This window comes from Podarcis liolepis (genome assembly GCF_965112155.1).
Source record: "Podarcis liolepis genome assembly, chromosome: 10".
In the NCBI taxonomy this organism is placed as follows: domain Eukaryota; kingdom Metazoa; phylum Chordata; class Lepidosauria; order Squamata; family Lacertidae; genus Podarcis; species Podarcis liolepis.
Genome location: NC_139562.1, coordinates 63004069 through 63018712, shown reverse-complemented (window position 1 = coordinate 63018712; position 14644 = coordinate 63004069). Strand labels below are relative to the sequence as shown.

At 44.2% G+C, this 14644-nt stretch overlaps 1 protein-coding gene across 2 annotated transcripts in view; it reads left to right on the top strand.

Annotated features, from left to right (window-relative positions):
- IL17REL (interleukin 17 receptor E like) overlaps positions 1-14644 on the top strand; it is a 49899-nt gene that overhangs the window by 8011 nt on the left and 27244 nt on the right. For both annotated transcript variants that reach the window (XR_014516603.1, XM_083463611.1), the window contains exons 2-3: positions 8166-8193; positions 13141-13290. Coding sequence is in view for 1 of the 2 variants with exons in the window: in XM_083463611.1 (XP_083319737.1) it covers positions 8166-8193; positions 13141-13290 (178 nt within the window). In the remaining variant the exon portion in view is untranslated. The remainder of the gene's footprint in view (positions 1-8165; positions 8194-13140; positions 13291-14644) is intronic.

Below are 14644 nucleotides of genomic sequence, written 5' to 3'. Positions count from 1 at the left end.
CACAACACACTACAGTGGTACCTCAAGTTACATACGCTTCCGGTTACATACGCTTCAGGTTACAGACTCTGTTAACCCAGAAAGAGTGCTTCAGGTTAAGAACTTTGCTTCAGGATGAGAACAGAAATTGCGGCGTGGCAGCAGGAGGCCCCATTAGCTAAAGTGGTGCTTCAGGTTAAGAACAGTTTCAGGTTAAGAACGGACCTCCGGAACGAATTAAGTACTTAACCCGAGGTACCACTGTACCTTATTTTCATAACATAAATCATACCTACATTACTCTATATAATACCTGCCTATACTGTACATATCAACATACCTACACACCTACCCCACACGGACACCCACCAAGTGACTTGACTTCCAGCCGTTCTTGTTATGCTACTTTATTTTTCCAACTAGCTTAAACACATTTCATTATTTCTTTAATCTCTTCTTCTATCTTGACTTTACTCTCCTTTCACTCTAATCATTTTCTGGATTCACTCAATATCTGTCAGAAATTCTACTTTTTCCACATAAATTTTGATGTATTCCTTAAAGATAGCCCACTCCTTATTCACTTTTTGTACCACATCTCCTCTTATCCTCCCTGTTAGTTCGGCAATATGGAAGTATTCCATCATTTTAGATAACCAGTCTGTTTTAGTTGGGACGCTGCTACTTTTCTAATTTTTGGCAATCAGTAACCTTGCCACCATAGTTGCGTACATAAATATTGGTCTGACCGTTCTTTTTATTTCCTCTGACATGATACCTAGGAGAAAGGATTCTGGTTTTTTCCCCAAATGAAGATCTAAAAATCTTTTTCAGTTCGTTATAGATTTTTTCCCAGAATCCCACTATCTCTTTGCACTCCCACCACATATGTAGAAAGATTCCTGCCCCATTCCTTGGCTACATTCAAATGAAGGCAAGCTACGGCATATCGACTTGAGCAAGTTGTGCTTCCTTTTTTGGGTTATTTGGCTATAACTTTGGATAGAATACAGATAATTGAACAAACCTTGTTGCATTGCATTCTTCATTAAATTATCTTTCCACTGATTTATAATTTTATGGTATGGTTCCCCCCAAAAAAAGTGGTGTTATGAGCCATCAAACATCAGAAATACCCTTTTTCCAAAAGGTTTCCACAATTTTGGCCACTAGTGTAAAGCTCTTGCTTGCTGACAGCAAGAGGATGATATTTGATTTTTGCTGTAGCGAGTCTGCTTCTCCTCTAGATACCCATGAGGAGTGTCTATGATTTGGCTGTATATGTTTTGATGGTTATTATCTTCTGTTGATGTTGACAGGGACAGATTGTTTATGACTTCTGGTCAAGACATTGAATTCTGGAAGTCTGTTCTTAAACCAAAACATTCTTACACCAAGGCGTGCTTTCCCATAGCAGCGGGGGACTCAATTTTACAAATGCAACACACTCGACAGGAAGCAAAACAGGTTCTTATCGCACGGCAAAGTTCACAAACCAAAACACCTACTTCCGGGATTGCAGCGTTCTTAATCCAAGTTGTTCTTAATCTAAACTGTTCTTAAACCACGCTATCACTATACTTACTAACCCCCCTTGTGCTGGGCTGGGGGGGGGTGGGAGTTAAATTGAGTGGAGATGCTCCCCATCTTGGTTCTCTCAGCTGAGCTGGTGCCTCACCCTTTATTGGCACCCGTGGTGCACATATACCAGGCAGGACCCGTGGCAGGGCATCAACCATAGCCAGGGCCTTTTCAACACTGGCTCTGACCTGGTGGAACACTCTGTCTCATGAGACCAGGGTCCTGCAGGATCTGATTTCTTTCCGCAGGGCCTGTAAGACAGAGTTGTTCGGCCTAGCCTTTGGCTTGGAATCAACTTGATCCCCTTCCCCTCTTACCTTTCTCCTTCTGTGATGGAACTCCTATTTGGGGACTTCCTTGGCTTTTTTTCTGGCCCATGTATGACCAGTGTAGATAGTTGGCCTTGGTGAAGATTTGATGTTTTCATCCCCAAAAAGTTTTTGATTTGAGTTTCTACTGAAATGAGGCTGCATTTTAATGTTGTATTTTAATCTTGTTTTTAAGTTGTATTTTAATCAATTGTTTTATACCTGGTGTTAGCCGCCCTGAGCCCGGTCCAGGCTGGGGAGGGCTCTGGTTGAGGCTAATCTAACTTCCTTAGGGCCCGGGACCTCTAGGGTTTTGCTATTTATGGACCTTAAGGTCCTCCGTGGGGCATACCAGGAGCGGAGGGCCTGTAGGTATAAGGGTCCTAGGCCGTGAAGGGGTTTAAAGGTCAAAACCAGCACCTTAAATCTGACCCTGTACTCCACTGGGGACCAGTGCAGCTGGAAAAGCACTGGGTGAATATGCTCCCATGGCAGAGACCCCGTGAGGAGCCTCGCTGGTTTATCCTTGCAGGACTCCATACCTGGCTCCAGGTCAGGGCTACGTATGACATCAAACGCTGCGCAGTCATGCTCTTAATACAGTTTGTGTACCCTTTCGGACACGGGGAAGCCAAAATCAACATGTTTGTTTGAGATCATTTAAGGCAACATTCCCTTTCCCTCAGAATGCTTTCACCGGTCTTTTTTTTTCATAATTACTGTCAGCATTTTATTCATTACTTCCTTGTATAATTCCAGTACGGGCAATAAAGAACGCTTGTTTTTTATTTTGTTTCCCTTTTAAACTTCTTCCTGGTTTGTGGATTGCTGTTCGCACTAAGCTTCTTCAGTATGGCTTCATCTTAGCTATATATATCTTGGCTAGTAGGCTTAGCTAAGGGACAGTCCCTGGTAAAGGCGAAATCAAATCTTTCCCATGACGTTGAAAAGGTTACAGTTCCTAAGTGTATTTCCTTGAAAAAGTTGTCTCAGTGGCATCAGGATGTGTGTGTGTGTGTGTGCACATTCTGGTGGTGGGCAGAGCAGAAAACGCTAATTTTATTTTTGTACAGCGGGCAAGTCTCTAAGCACATGTCCCTCTCTGTCTCTATCTAGGTGAGCAGGAAGCATTTTCAGAGATCAAGGGCACCTGCTAGCCAGGTAAAAATATCCAGTGAGGGTGAAAACAAGGCTGGTGAATCAGTGGTGTAGCATGGGAAGGATGGGGGGAGACAAGGGCAGTTGTCCCAGATGCAAAAGTGTTAGGGGGTGCAACATTTCAATACCTGGTGCAGCTGTGCACTTCCATAAGTAGGCTCTGTTGAAAACAGCTTCTCCATTCAAACCAGGAAATGACCTCTCCAGACAAAGGAACGACTCTTCTTATCTCTGCAGCTGCGATCCCCTGGGTGATGCAGATGCTATTAAGCAGTTGAATGTGCATGTGTACTCCGTCTGTTTCTCTCCTTCCCATCCCCTCTGCGTTGCCCCGGGCACTAGCAACCCACGCTACACCACTGTGGTGAATAGTCTTGTCCGGAGAGATGTGGCCTAGAAGGGTGTGCAGCCTGATTTTAACCAATAGGAGGGACTGTTCCATAGCTCAACCTATAGCTTCCACTTTGACCTACGATAATACAATCCACCAGCCAGGAAGAAGCTGAAAACAAAACAAAGAACTTTATTGCTGATAACGTACTGAAAACAAAACAAAGAACTTTATTGCTGATAATCGACTGGAAACAGTAAAGAAAAATGATAACAGCTCGGAGGGAATCCGCCATTCGACGATGGCGCTAACCCGGAAGTCCGCCTTGACCTGCCTTCTAATTCCTGGACCACACTTCTAATTCCTAGGTGCTGTACACTGGATTTAGCATGTTAAAATCAAACCAGGCATGTTCAGGAGATAACCTAGGATGGGCCATTAAGGAAGAAAAAAGGAAAGTGATAAGCCGTTAGGGATCTTGCGAGAGAGAGGTGTCTTTCCTTGAGTTGGGTAGAAGAACAAAGACCTGTAGTAGAGTTTCAGGTTTGCAATTTGCCCTGGTGTGTTCTAAAGGAAAAGTCGGAAAGCTGTGAGGCAATGGAAAAGCCATCTAGGCAGCTGCCTAGTGCAAAATTAGGAGTTATGGAAGGGGGGGGGCAAGGCAAGCTGCAGAGTGACAGGAAGGTAGGTTAATGGCTGCTTGAACCCAGGACTGTGCCTATGAGACCCTCTTGAATGTAATGCTGTACACCCCTCTATCCGAGATTCAGGTCGTATATATGTGTAAATAATCCATATATGATAAAGACACTACAGTCTTTGCTGTGCCTTATTTCCAAAGGAAACACAAACCCCAGGCAAGCGTCTAGAATCCCTGGAATCTTGCACAGTTGTGGCGATTGGGTTGGTGCGTAACAATAGCAATTTATCTTTGTACATTTATTTGCCTTGCCTTCCTCAAGATCCTGATGCCATTAACCAAACAGCAAAAAAAAAAATGCTCAAGCAAATCCACACCTGAGAAGTGAGAGTTTGAGACTTTTGCTCCTGGCTAATTTTATGTGTGATGAGGAACACACTTTTAATATGCATGCAAATTATATTGTGCCCAGCTTTACTGATAAGCAGAGATTTCAGGTCCCTCTTTATTGTGTAGAGAAGAATGACTCAGCAGTCTTCTTTCCCTTGTACCAGGAAACAGAATCTGACTTTGCAAATCAGGCAGTAAATCTGACAGAGATCCATTTCTTATCTCTTTGGCACTGCTAGCAATCGTGACCATTTTCGTGTGTGTGTGTGTGTGCATGGTTATAAGCCACCATCCCCCCCCAACAAATTCTATTGATGCCAATAGACAAAGAGCAAGAGAAATAAAAAATGGTGTTTGTTTTGTGTAAATCCTGTTTCTCAAGTCCAAAAGATCTCCGCCAGAGTGACTTGTAAGAAAATTAAACACAGCGAAAGCATTTAAAAAGAGAGTCGCACAACAGTGACATAAACCATTAGACCAGCAGTAAATATAACTGTATTAAAAATAAATAAATCGGAAACATAAATGGCCTAAAGGATCAACAAATCGAAAAGGTGTTTCAATTGGCACAGTGCATTGGAATGCCATGGGCAAAAAGACATAATTCTCACTGCCTAGTAAGCCTCCTTGGAGAAGACATTCTCAAGCCAAGGGGCTGCATGGAAAAAGCCCCTTTGCAAGTTGCCTCACCTCTGAAGGCAGGTAGGCTTGAAGATAAGTCTCAAAGGATGCTCTGAATACTCTGGTGGCAGGGTCCTGTGGAAGAATGTGGAATCCTGGAGCTAAAAGGTAAAGGTACCCCTGACCATTAGGTCCAGTCGCGGACGACTCTGGGGTTGCACGCTCATCTCGCTCTATAGGCCGAGGGAGCTGGCATTTGTCCACAGACTGCTTCTGGGCCATGTGGCCAGCATGACTAAGCCGCTTCTGGGGAAACCAGAGCAGCACACGGAAATGCCATTTACCTTCCTGCCAGAGCAGTACCTAATTATCTACTTGCACTTGACGTGCTTGTCAAGCCTCATCTGTGCGGCCACGCCTTGCCCTTCCAGGCCAAACTCAGGAAGGGCCCAGTCCTGCGAGGTCCTACCAGTCACAGGGCCTGGCTCCTGCACGCACTCCTGACACTGGTAAATTAGAATATTGAAGGTATCAAAGCCTGGTGCCTCCTTCCCCAGGTGCAGGAAGCTTCTGCCTGGCTTAGGGAGAGAGGCAGGATGCTCTGACGGGGTCTAAGAGCCCTCCCACCGATAACAGAAATCACTGGGTTAAAGCTGACTGAAAGCCCAGAGGTAGCATTATTATCAATTTACAACGGGCTGGAAGCTGCACAGGCTATCAAGGACTTGCTCACAAATTTATTGACTGCTGCACAGATTATGATAGCTAGGAAGTGGAAGGGGCAAGCAGAATATAAAATGGGAGAGTGGTATAAAGAGGTGTGGCATATAGTTATTAATGATAAATTAACATGTGCCAGGAGGAATGATTTTGAGGAGACATGGAAGGTGTTTGCAGAATTTGTACTGTTAAAATGGAAAGGGGTTAGACCATCGGGAGAGGAGTTGAAATTTTAGGAGGTTGAATAGTTACAACGGAATGGTCTCGGGGGTGGGGTGCACATTTTTATTCTTATTTATTTATGGTTATTACTTTGTCAAGGATGCGGGTGGCGCTGTGGTCTAAATCACAGAGCCTAGGACTTGCTGATCAGAAGGTTGGCGGTTCGAATCCCCACGACGGGGTGAGCTCCCGTTGCTGGGTCTCTGCTCCTGCCAACTCAGCAGTTTGAAAGCATATCAAAGTGCAAGTAGATAAATAGGTACCGCTCCAGCGGGAAGGTAAACGGCATTTCCGTGCGCTGCTCTGGTTCGCCAGAAGTGGCTTAGACATGCTGGCCACTTGACCCGGAAGCTGTACGCCGTCGGCCAATAAAGCGAGATGAGTGCCACAACCCTAGAGTCGTCCATGACTGGACCTAATGGTCAGGGGTACTAATACCCCTGGGGTAATAATAATTTTTAAAATAATAATAAAAAAGAGTGCTCCAGCCACATTCCCAAAGTCCACCCAGCTTTGGGAAGAGGCAGCAGGGCTCCAGCATCCTGTGAGAGATCCGGCACTTCTTTCCCAAAGCCCCGGAAGCTTCTACCTGGCTTCAGGAGGGAGGCGCAATTCTCACAGGCACGATGTCAGGACATCACCCCCCCCCCATCATCCTCTCAAGCTGCTGCCTCCGGCCTTAACTGTTCCCCTATGGAACAAAAATCACTGCACTCTACTGATGCTCACCCCTGGTGGCCTGTTTGAACAGTGCCCCCCCCTTTCTTCTTTTCCACGACACCCTTAATTATTACAGCATGTGTGTACACAGCGCGACTGAGCAAATTATACAGATGGGGGGGGGGAAGTACTTCTTGGGTAATTTATGAGTCATGTTTTGCCTAATTCTTCTGCTGAATGTAGGTTAGCGGGTCACCGCAAAGAATTCTCAGAAGTGAATTTCCCCAAATATCCGGAGTTCTTAAAAAACACAACCCAACCCAAACAAAAGCAGTCAGCCACACCATCCTTGCCCTGCTTTAGACTGGAACAGTTTCACTGCTTGTACAGCTGTCGTTGTTTTGCTTGCTTTTATAACCGGATAGCGTAATGTTGTAAGCTGACCTCGGTTGAAGGGAGCGCAGGAAATCTTAAAAATAAATGCATCATTTAATACTAACAGAAAATATATACATATACACATACATACATACACACACATATATAGTCACAAACACACACACACACACACACACACACACACACACGAGACAGTGCTTTTTCTGGGGGGAAGCAGGAGTACACATATTATCCCTAAACATTTTGTAAATCTAAGTTTGGCCTCATCGAGGAGCAGTATTTCAACATGAGTAGGAAAATGAGAGTACCCTTAAACATTTCTTTTTAAGAAAAAAAAGCACTGTGTGTGTGTGTGTGTATGTATGTACTGACTGTTCATTGTCCACCTCTCTCAAGAGAAAGGCTATGCTTTTATTCCCATGAAGCCTAGGAGCTTTAAGCAGGTTTGCAGCCAAAAATCTTGATCTTCTGAGAGAAGGCAAGATCGTGGATTACCTAAGGAACAGATCAGATCAAAGGAACTACTCTAGCTGTTCCTTCCGGATCAAATAACAATTTTAGATGTTTGACTTGCACGTTTGACTTGCAAGGCTGTATTATTCAGGGGACCCAAAGAGACCAGCCCACCCCCACCCTGAGTTGTTGCCCTTGTGCATTAAGAACTTTGACAAGTGAGCAGGGCAACGCAGCTGTCAATCATCTGAAGTCACAAAGACAGAAAAGGTTCTGGACCAACATTTTCTCCTCACCATCTTTAACCCAACGAAACCAGTAGTTTTCTGGACATCTAACTATATTTTGAATCCTTGTTACAGATGTTTTGGTCCATAAAGCGGTGGGGAAACTGTGGTTCTCTAATGTTTTCTGGGCTCCTTACTCCCATCATCCCTGACCCACAGATATGCTGACAGGTGCTGATGGAAGCTGGGATAACAACATTTGGAGGGTCACAGGATTCCCATGTCTATCCCAGAAGAACAAATAATTCTACCTTCTTTTTTAAGGATTGGACTTTCAGAGTGCCCTTCTCTGCCACTGATAATGTCTGAACATATGCTTGTCATTGTCATACATAATAATTTTGTGAGAAGAGTGTCTTTTATTCCTTAGACACACAGTTTAAATTAACAACTTTTTTTTATTTTTCCTCCTTCAGGGATTTCTTTGCAGAACACAAACTTCTAGTAAGTATAACCTTTTCATTGTTCTAGAAATTAAAGTATTCAAATACCTAAGTGGACTTCAAAGCTACTTCAGAGCTTGCTGCCTGAAATTGCCTGCTCAGCCGTAGACATCAACAGTGATTCTCAACGGCTGGCTTGCCAAAATACAGTGGTACCTCGGGTTAAGAACTTAATTCGTTCTGGAGGTCCGTTCTTAACCTGAAACTGTTCTTAACCTGAGGTACCACTTTAGCCAATGGGGCCTCCTGCCACCACACGATTTCTGTTCTCATCCTGAAGCAAAGTTCTCAACCTGAGGTACTATTTCTGGGTTAGCAGAGTCTATAACCTGAAGCATCTGTTACCTGAATTGTCTGTAACCCAAGGTACCACAGTATATGACAACACATGAAAGACTTGAATAGCAGCCTTACATCTTAATATAAAAATGGGGCCTGTTTTTTATACAGAGACACTATTAAGCAAAGGAACACCTCCATGTGGAAACTAAGGCTTCTGCATAAGATCTCTTAGTTCAGCTGTTAGTGACCGGTACATAGAAATTATCATTCAATCACCACTGAATATTTGTGCTTCCTACTTTCTTAATGCCTAATGTCAGCAGCTTTCAAACTTTCTACCTTCATGCGCTATCCACTTCTGCATTCCCCCCCCCCCCATCTATCCCAGGGATCACAGAATCATAGAATTGTAGAGATGGACAGGATGACAGGGGTCACCCAGCCCAACCCCCTGAAATGTAGGGATATTTTGCCCAATGTGGGACTCAAATTCATGTCCCTGAAGTTAAGAGTGATGGATGGCCCAGCCTATTTCCAAACTATGTCCGTTTCACAAGTGCTGAATCCAGGGCCATTCAAGTCCCAGTTTTGTGTGTGCGAATACAGTGGTGCCTCGCAAGACGAAATTAATTCGTTCCGCAAGTTTTTTCTTCTTGCGAGTTTTTCGTCTTGCAAAGCATGGTTTCCCATAGGAATGCACTGAAAATCAATCAATGTGTTCCTATGGAGACCGTCCGGAGACAGAGGGGAAGCGCCACGCGCCTTCCCCTCTGTCCCCGGAGATTGCGGGGCTGGCAACGGGGAGAAGCGATCTTCTCCTCGCCGCCCCTTGCTTCAAAAGAGGTCCGGGGACAGTGGGGAAGACGCACTGCGCTTCCCCGCTATCCCCGGAGCTTGCAGGGCAAGCTTCGTTTTGCGAAGCAAGCGCATAGGGAAATGTGTCTTGCGAAGCGGCTAAGAAAACAAAAAACTCCTTCGTCTAGCGAGTTTTTCGTCTTCTGAGGCGTTCGTCTTGCGGGGTACCACTGTAAAACAAACACACAAAATTTGCATGTAAACTGTATGCACTGTGTACATATGGCAAGCATATTCTTCCTCTAAAATGCACATCTCTGTTTGTTTTTCAATGCCTCTCCCAGAAAAATATGCATATTTTTTTTGAAAAACTGCAAAATTTGGAGAAGTGCGTACTCTGGTGGATAGCTGTGTTTGCATACATAAATCAGAAGCCAGCAAATGAGAACGGTTTGATTTAAAATGCTCACCAAATGATTTTATCTTCCATCCCCAGCCTATACAGTGGTACCTCAGGTTAAGTACTTAATTTGTTCCGGAGGTCCATTCTTAACCTGAAACTGTTCTTAAGCTGAAGCACCACTTTAGCTAATGGGGCCTCCCGCTGCCGCTGCGCTGCCGGAGCCCAATTTCTGTTCTTATCCTGAAGCAAAGTTCTTAACCTGAAGCACTATTTCTGGGTTAGCAGAGTGTGTAGCCTGAAGTGTATGTAACCTGAAACATATGTAACCCGAGGTACCACTGTATCACAGAATCCTCTGTGTCACAGACGACTCTTGGAAGAGTCGTATGTTCTAGGAAACCCACTCAATTCATATAGAGAGTTGGTCAGACATGTTGGGTCTAATCATCTAAGGAATCGTATTGCACGCTCTGGAACATACCCAACCCTTCTGCGCCACTTGTCGTATTATTTATTTCATTTAGGAATCACTTCCCCTAAACAACCCAAAGTGATCAAACCATAAAAACATCAAGAATAAGAACATCTCTAAAACAGTTTCAAAACAGGGACAGTCTCCCGCTTGTTCATCTCTCAAGAGCCAGTGTGGTGTAGTGGTTAAGAGCGGTGGATTCATAATCTGGTGAACCGGGTTCGCGTCTCCGCTCCTCCACATGCAGCTGCTGGGTGACCTTGGGCTAGTCACACTTCTCTGAAGTCTCTCAGCCCCACTCACCTCACAGAGTGTTTGTTGTGGGGGAGGAAGGGAAAGGAGAATGTTAGCCGCTTTGAGACTCCTTAAAGGGAGTGAAAGGTGGGATATCAAATCCAAACTCTTCTTCTTCTTCTTCAAGAAAGTTGTTATAGGCAAACTGCCTTTGGGAGAAAGATCTCAGTCATTGCTGATCTTCCTTCTGAAGAAGGAATGATAAGCTTCCATACGTCCTCAGGATTCCCCAGAACATGCTTATATGAAAATTCCCATAATAACCTTGGAAAAGCCCTAAGCATGACACCTTGTGGCATTCCTCCACAGTGAGTAGCACACATTTGTAAGAAAATCCACATTCAGTAGTTCTTGTATTGATCTGATGATGGTGATGATTGTATTCTGACTTACTGGTTGCTTAGTACAAAAAGTCTCCAAGCAACTTCCGAAAAGGTTAAAAGCCCCCAAATGCCCCAAACCTAATAATAACCCATCAATTAACCCACCAGAAGAAACTCCAGCACCAGAAACATTTAATCCAATAGGCCCTTCATCAGATTGCCATAGAGTCGTGTGAAATAAGATCAGTAGATGAGAAATCTTTGTGTCTGTGATAGCAAAAATATCCAGAGCAAATGGTTTGGAAGGCTTTGGTGCCCTCTTGTGTAAATCTGCCATTTAGCCACAGCTTTGCAGGAGTCCTTCCACTTTGGAATTCGAATCCTCAGTCCAATAATAATTCCCCAGAAATATCTAATGGGCTTGACATTGGAAGAAGAAACCCCCAACATCACTAAGTGTGCTATTAATTTAGTCCCGCCCCCCAAGATAATCAGAGCAGCTCAGGTCCTGTGGGCCAACGGCATGGAAACTTTTGTTTGTCTGATATTGGACTTCAATTCCCATCATCCCTGAACCTTGGCCAACTCTACTGATGGGAGTTGTAGTTCAGCAAACATCTGGCGGGTCACAGCTTCACCACTCTAGGCCCAGTGGAGCTAGTTCTGATCTGATGCAGCAGAAAGGGCAAATATTGAGTTTTTGTCTGCAGAAGAAACCATGAATATCCCTATTCTCTTGACTGCTTCCTAAATGCTTTGCAACCCAACCTGGCTATTGCACTTGCTTTTAAAAACATTTTCTCTCTCTCTCTTTCTTTTTAAAATAATTTTATTGGTCTTCATGTAAATACAAGAACAACAGATAACTTCTGTAACTAGTCCAGTGGTACATTCGTATAAAGTTTCATATGCAGTACACAGTACACAAGGAGTATGTTAATTTATGCATTATCAATTCCATACTCTCCAACAGTTCCATGGTGAAAATAGGGACGTCACATCCCCTAAGGATAATTTTACTATTTATACCCTACACATCTTACCGGGTTGCCCCAGCCACTCTGGGCAGCTTCCAACATATATAAAAACATAATAAAACATTAAGTATCCTCTCCACAAAGATTCTTGTGTTGAGGGTGGAATAAAAGTATCTTCTGCCTCATTTATAAAGGAAAAGAATGGAAGCCAAGTCTCGTCAAAAGTGTCCATCTTGGAAGTGCCTTTAATTACCCTTCTGTGGCGAGGAAGGCTTTCCCATAGAGCCACATTCCAAATATTATTTACCCAGATTTCAATGGGGATTTCTTTAGGTTGTTTCCAGTATCGGGCTATTGTTAATCAGGCTGCTGATAACATGAGCCTGTCTCTACAGCCTTTCCAGAATACAGGAGAAATTGTAGTGTTTATTTTGGCTAGACATGATGGAATCCAGTGGCAGAGAATAAGCACTCACACTTTACATTGTGGGTGCCCTTTGCGGGATTGCATGCAGTGCTACAGTTCCCAGGGAGCTTAATGACAAACAGGGGCTGGCCTGCCTCTCAGTGTTATTCTTTGGAGGTTCACACCCAGCCTCAGTAATCAAGTTTCTTGCTGGGAAGTGGGGCCAGTCCCATTTATATATAGGGGTGGAGGGGACAATAGCCAGGCAGTTGGCTCTGGAGATTCACCCTCCCTACCCTCCCTTTGTTTAATGTTTTCTTATTTGCAGGTTAACTTTTTCTTCCTGTTTAGCGGGCGCTGCTGTGGTCTTTGACTGGTTGCTGTTGAAGGACCGGGAAGAAATTTTCCTGCTTTGGCAGGTTTTGTCTTCCCCTCAGCAATTCGCCACAACTTTGACAGTTTATGGCTTTGTGTGGAATCCTTTAGTCTTTTCTTTCCTATAATGGGGGGGGGGCGTGAAGTGGTAACTCACCCCCCTGTGGTGGTGATTCCAAGGTCCCCCTCTTAAAGGGGTTACATAATGGGTGTCACTGGGCATACACTGAAAGGCTGTCAGTGAACTACCCTGCGTGTGGGGATATGGGCTGGGCTGCCTGCTACACATACGTCTCGCAGTGCACCCCCATATTCCATTTATCCTAATGTGCCCCTGTTCCCCCGGCTGGGGGGCTGGGAGGGATACACGCCCAAGTCCTAAGCCAAGGTCTTCCTACATTCGGAAGTTTAATAAAGTTGTGGCCTAATTTTAATTCCATATAACATTGTCAGAGTCTTTATTCCTTCCTTATGTTCCCTGGGGGCTGGGGCTGTCGCCGCCTGGTCACACAAAGATAATTTTAAGAGAAGCCTCCTGCCAACAAGCAGAGATTGTTCGTAGGGATGACGCTTTAAAAAAACATTTCCATGCACCTTTTAAATATATGGGTCTATCCATAGGTGGTATTCTTAGCAGCTTCTGCCACCCTGCTCCTGCCTCTCTCTCTCCTACCACCCTGAGAAGCATGAAGCTGTGGACCTCCATGAAGTGTGCAGGACAAAGGCAATGCTCTCTTCTCTTGAGTGTTAAGGGGACACTACATCTTGAGGGTAAGTAGGATTCAATGTGGAATCTCAGCAACAAACAGGTCGGGCGCCGTTGCAGGATGGCGACAATGCCTACTCTGGATCTGGCAGTAGTGCCGGAGGCAATGGGATTTCCTGGGCTTCGGTAAACCCTTTTGTCAGCGACCGTTCTGAGGAAGGCTCCCACCCCCTCCACCTGACCCTGAATCTTAGCAGGAGGACAGTATAGATTTGGAACAGTGGTTCGCAGAGGGGCATAGTTCAGAAGGCAGGAGCTGGGAAGTACTGGATGGGGAGCTGCTAGCAGAAGAAACACTAGAAGAGAGAGAGTTAACAGATTCATTCCTCCGCTCAGCCCAAGGTCAAGAAGAGCTCAGAAAATCTCAGAAATAGGGCCGGATTTAGGTTTGATGAGGCCCTAAGCTACTGAAGGTAATGGGGCCCTTTATATGTTCAGCTGTCCTTTGTCAACAACAATTTGCTGCTGTTTTTTGTGTTGAATATACAGTGGTACCTCAGGTTAAGAGCTTAATTTGTTCTGGAGGTCCATTCTTAAGCTGAAACTGTTCTTAACCTGAGGTACCACTTTAGCTAATGGGGCCTCCCGCTGCCACCGCGCTATTTCTGTTCTTATCCTGAAGCAAAGTTCTTTTTTTAAAAAAAATAATTTTTTTATTGGTTTTACAACATTTTTTAAACAATACAAACAAATAAAAAGACATACAAACATGTATAATTTCATAACCTTTTTTCATATCCCTCACTTCTCGGACTCCCCCATACCTCCCCTTTCTGCATCCCAATTTCCAAAATTATTTCAGCAGCTTCTATATAATTTTATCAAATATATGTCCTCTTAGTCTTTCCTTCAACTTCATCTTATGTCACTGTAATCCCCTTTCTTTCTCAACACGTCGACATTTTAGCATTCATCAATTTTATAATAGTTCTTAAGGTAAATTTTAAATTTATTCCAATCCTCTTCCGCCGTCTCTTTCCTCTGATCCCGGATTCTGCCAGTCATCTCAGCCAGTGTCATATAGTCCATCACTTTCATCTGCCATTCTTCCAGGGTGGGTAGATCTTGTGTCTTCCAATACTTTGCGATGAGTATTCTTGCTGCTGTCGTAGCATACATAAAGAAAGTTCTATCTTTCTTTAACACCAATTGGCCGACAATGCCCAAGAGAAATGCCTCTGGTTTCTTAGGGAAGGTACATTTAAGTACTTTTTTCATTTCATTATATATCATCTCCCAGAAGGCCTTAATCTTTGGGCACGTCCACCAAAGGTGATAGAAAGTACCTTCAGATTCTTTACATTTCCAGCACTTGTTATCAGGCAAATGGTAAATCTTTGCTAGCTTGACTGGGGTCGT